At 43.7% G+C, this 3,193-nt stretch overlaps 1 protein-coding gene across 2 annotated transcripts; it reads left to right on the forward strand.

The window, feature by feature from the left end:
• Positions 1–243: 243 nt before the first annotated feature.
• LOC111172076 (gamma-crystallin C) lies at positions 244–2,452 on the forward strand. Of its 2 annotated transcripts, none has more exons than XM_022568290.3 (3): positions 244–809; positions 916–1,158; positions 2,095–2,452. In XM_022568290.3, exons 1-3 carry the CDS (start codon positions 801–803, stop codon positions 2,365–2,367), a joined length of 525 nt encoding a protein of 174 aa, XP_022423998.1. In that variant the 5' UTR covers positions 244–800; the 3' UTR covers positions 2,368–2,452. The 2 variants fall into 2 exon arrangements, with proteins under 2 accessions (XP_022423998.1, XP_022423997.1); XM_022568289.2 differs by having other exon boundaries at positions 801–809; positions 2,092–2,452.
• Positions 2,453–3,193: the final 741 nt, after the last annotated feature.

The raw sequence follows: 3,193 nt of genomic DNA on the forward strand, positions 1-3,193 counted from the left end.
AACTCCTGCTCTGAGAGGTTGTGTGGCTTGCCAAGTTCATGTGGCTACTAAGTGGACATTCTGAGTCCACGAGGCTTTACTGCCTTCCCCTGGTGAAGGGAAAGCAATCTATAAAGCAATATACTTCTCAGTCTTGAACCCAATGGTCATAAAAACCTTTCTTTTGGTTCTTATCACAAGTCAGCTACAAGGGGCTGGTTTCCAGTTATATGAAGCGTACTCACCAAAGAGGAAGTTAAAAGCTATGCCTTAAAGCATTGTCAAAACTAGCAAAAATGAGAATCCAGATTTGTGTCCTGTACTGGATTGACAAGTCCTGTGAAGAAAGCAGTTTTAAGATAGAGTGGTCTCCGTGGTCCAGGAAAATCAGTGCTTGTGGCATTCTGCTTCACCCACAGCCTCTCTGGAATTCTGGGGCACTTCCATAAAGACATGGATTTTTTCCCCCAAAATACACAGGGCATAAACGAATCATATGTATAGAGATGTGAGTTTCAGGTCAAAAGTTCACACTGATGTGCTGATAAATTTATAAAACACTAAGAATCCAAATAAAAGCAACTCTAGGGACTCATCCAGAGCCCGAACAGACAGCGTTAGAATATACCAGAGAATGAGGGCAGACTAGACAGGCATTTCCACTGAATGCAGCATGCAAAAGGGATCCATAAAACCCCCTTACTCACCCCCGGGGCCCCTTTTGTGTTGTTCTTGCCAACACAGCAGCCGTCCTGCTATATAGACCCGCTGCGCTGCCGGGGCCCCATCACACTGAACTCACATCATCGTGTCAACCAGCCATGGGGAAGGTAAACGGAACACAAGTGAAATAAAATGGAGCGGGGAAAAATGCCTCTATACAAGATGCATTATGGGGAGCAAATGATTTAATTTTGAATTATACTTCCTTTGCAGATCACCTTCTACGAGGACCGGGGCTTCCAGGGCCGCTGCTACGAGTGCAGCAGCGACTGCCCCAACCTGCAGCCCTACTTCAGCCGCTGCAACTCCATCCGGGTGGACAGCGGCTGCTGGATGCTCTATGAGCGCCCCAACTACCAGGGCCACCAGTACTTCCTGCGGCGCGGCGACTACCCCGACTACCAGCAGTGGATGGGCTTCAACGACTCCATCCGCTCCTGCTGTCTCATCCCCCAAGTGAGTTCAGCTTGATTTCAGTCATGCCACCTGAGTGTCCTCACTCTGTTAGTGACGGGTGTTAGAGCGAGGAAAGTTTTCCTTTAAATACGCCTTAAGGTTAAGTGGGCTTTGGGTAGCTGCCAAAGCCCAGATAGATCCCGGCACAAAAACAGCAGAGAATATAAGGAAGAATTCACTTAGGGAAAGAGTCAGTTTTGTTTTTAATCTTTGCTGCCATTAGGTCAGTCAAAGCTTGTGTGTGACAAATGTAATATCACAATGGGATATAAAAAAAACTTGCAAGTGGGAAGCTGTTTAGGCATAAGAAGGCAGTATTTCTAACAAATTAACTTTTACCTATAGTAAAGGAATTGATAATGAACAAATTAGATAGTTTCCACTGCAGACTAGTAAAAATGGAAAACTCTGTTGTTAATATAGGCTATTCAAAGCTATCTTCCAATTTTGGAAAAGGTAATTTTTCTTAATTTGGAAAATCAGTTGAATTCTGGTTTCAGACTATTTATATAAATTTTCCACCAAAGGATGTGATTTTTTAAAATTCTGTTTTAGTGGTAAATTTATGTGTATATGTATATAACTTTTGGAGATAATACTCATATTAAAATATAGGCAAAATACTTATCGTTTTCCCCCAAAATGTAGGTTTATCACCTAGGAATCGAGAAATTATGGAATTAAGAATTAGGAATCAAGATATTTGAGCTTGTGATGGATTCTAACCCAGACCTTGAACTTCTTAAAAATTCCACCTCTCACACAAGAAGTAGAAAATGAGCATTTGTTAAATGCTAGTAGAACACAGATCCATACGAAGCATTCACAGCAATTTCAGAGTCTCAGTTTTGACACTGACAACCTCATGCCCCAACCTGCCAAGTTCATCTCTTCTTTGGTTGCTTTTTCTGCTCTTTCTCTTTGTGGACCAAGCAGACAAGCTCCCACAGGCTGCGGCTGTATGAGAGAGAGGATCACAAAGGCCTCATGGTGGAGCTGAGCGAGGACTGCTCCTGTATCCAGGACCGCTTCCACCTGAATGAGGTCCGCTCCCTCCACGTGCTGGAGGGCTGCTGGGTCCTCTATGAGATGCCCAACTACTGCGGCCGGCAGTACCTACTGCGACCCCAAGAGTACAGGCGCTACCACGACTGGGGGGCCATGGATGCTAAGGCCGGCTCTTTGCGGAGGGTGGTGGATTTATACTAAAATAGTTTCACACTACCATTTTCTCATTTGGAACCTAATAAAGTATTTAGTCTGTATTGTTGGCAATCGTTGGCTTCTGTTTTTCTTTCATTGCGTGCCAATTAATTCACCTGTAAATACTCCCTCTTAAAGGTTGAGGAGTGGATAAGAGGAGGTGGGGTCTGTTCTAGAAGAGCATCAAGGTAGAATGAATTTTGAACAAGGCTCAGAAGTGGGGGTGGAGAAAGGAGAGAGCCTGTCTGAGAAATAAAGGCAGATCAAAGCGAGAGAAATGGGAGAGGGTAACTGGTGAGAAGGGAGGCATTCAGCTGAGGGCCTAAGGAAGAGCATTCCAGGAGTTTCCATTGGACCCAAGAAGTAGTTGTAAGCCACAGAGTCACAGATGAGTGGTGAGGGCAGCTCATTTGGAAAAAGCCTGATTCGACTCTATAAGGAATTATACTTCTGTTTTCTTTCAAGCACAGTAATATATAACTAATGCCAGGGCTGCCATCAGCCATTGCCATACTTTTGGACTCAGCTGAAGACCCTCCTTCTTATTCTAAAACAGCTCCCGACCAGGGTGCACCTCTTGGCCAGTATAGCTGCTGGACCAAACACTGAGTGAATTTTAGAAACTGCACAGCTGTTCACAGTGCTCAGCTAATGCAAATAAATTAATGAGATACACATTAATATTTAAAATAGATTTGCCTGATATAGTGTACCACAAACAATAAAAAGTTCTTTGCTACAAAAAAGCAGCCTCAAATTTAAAGGCACATTGAAGAAAGACATAATTTCTAAAGCCCTCTGATTGAAGTAAAATCTGCTTGCTCACAAGGGA

The sequence above is a fragment of the Delphinapterus leucas genome, chromosome 8 (assembly GCF_059928025.1).
Source record: "Delphinapterus leucas isolate spDelLeu-1000000601 "Yukka" chromosome 8, BTC_Dleu_Yukka2, whole genome shotgun sequence".
Classification (NCBI taxonomy): domain Eukaryota; kingdom Metazoa; phylum Chordata; class Mammalia; order Artiodactyla; family Monodontidae; genus Delphinapterus; species Delphinapterus leucas.

Bases quoted from the DNA above. Each gene is read 5' to 3' on its own strand.
- LOC111172076 (XM_022568289.2), top strand. The intron at 1,159-2,091 runs GTGAGTTCAGCT...TTGTGGACCAAG, and splicing joins CCTGCTGTCTCATCCCCCAA to CAGACAAGCTCCCACAGGCT.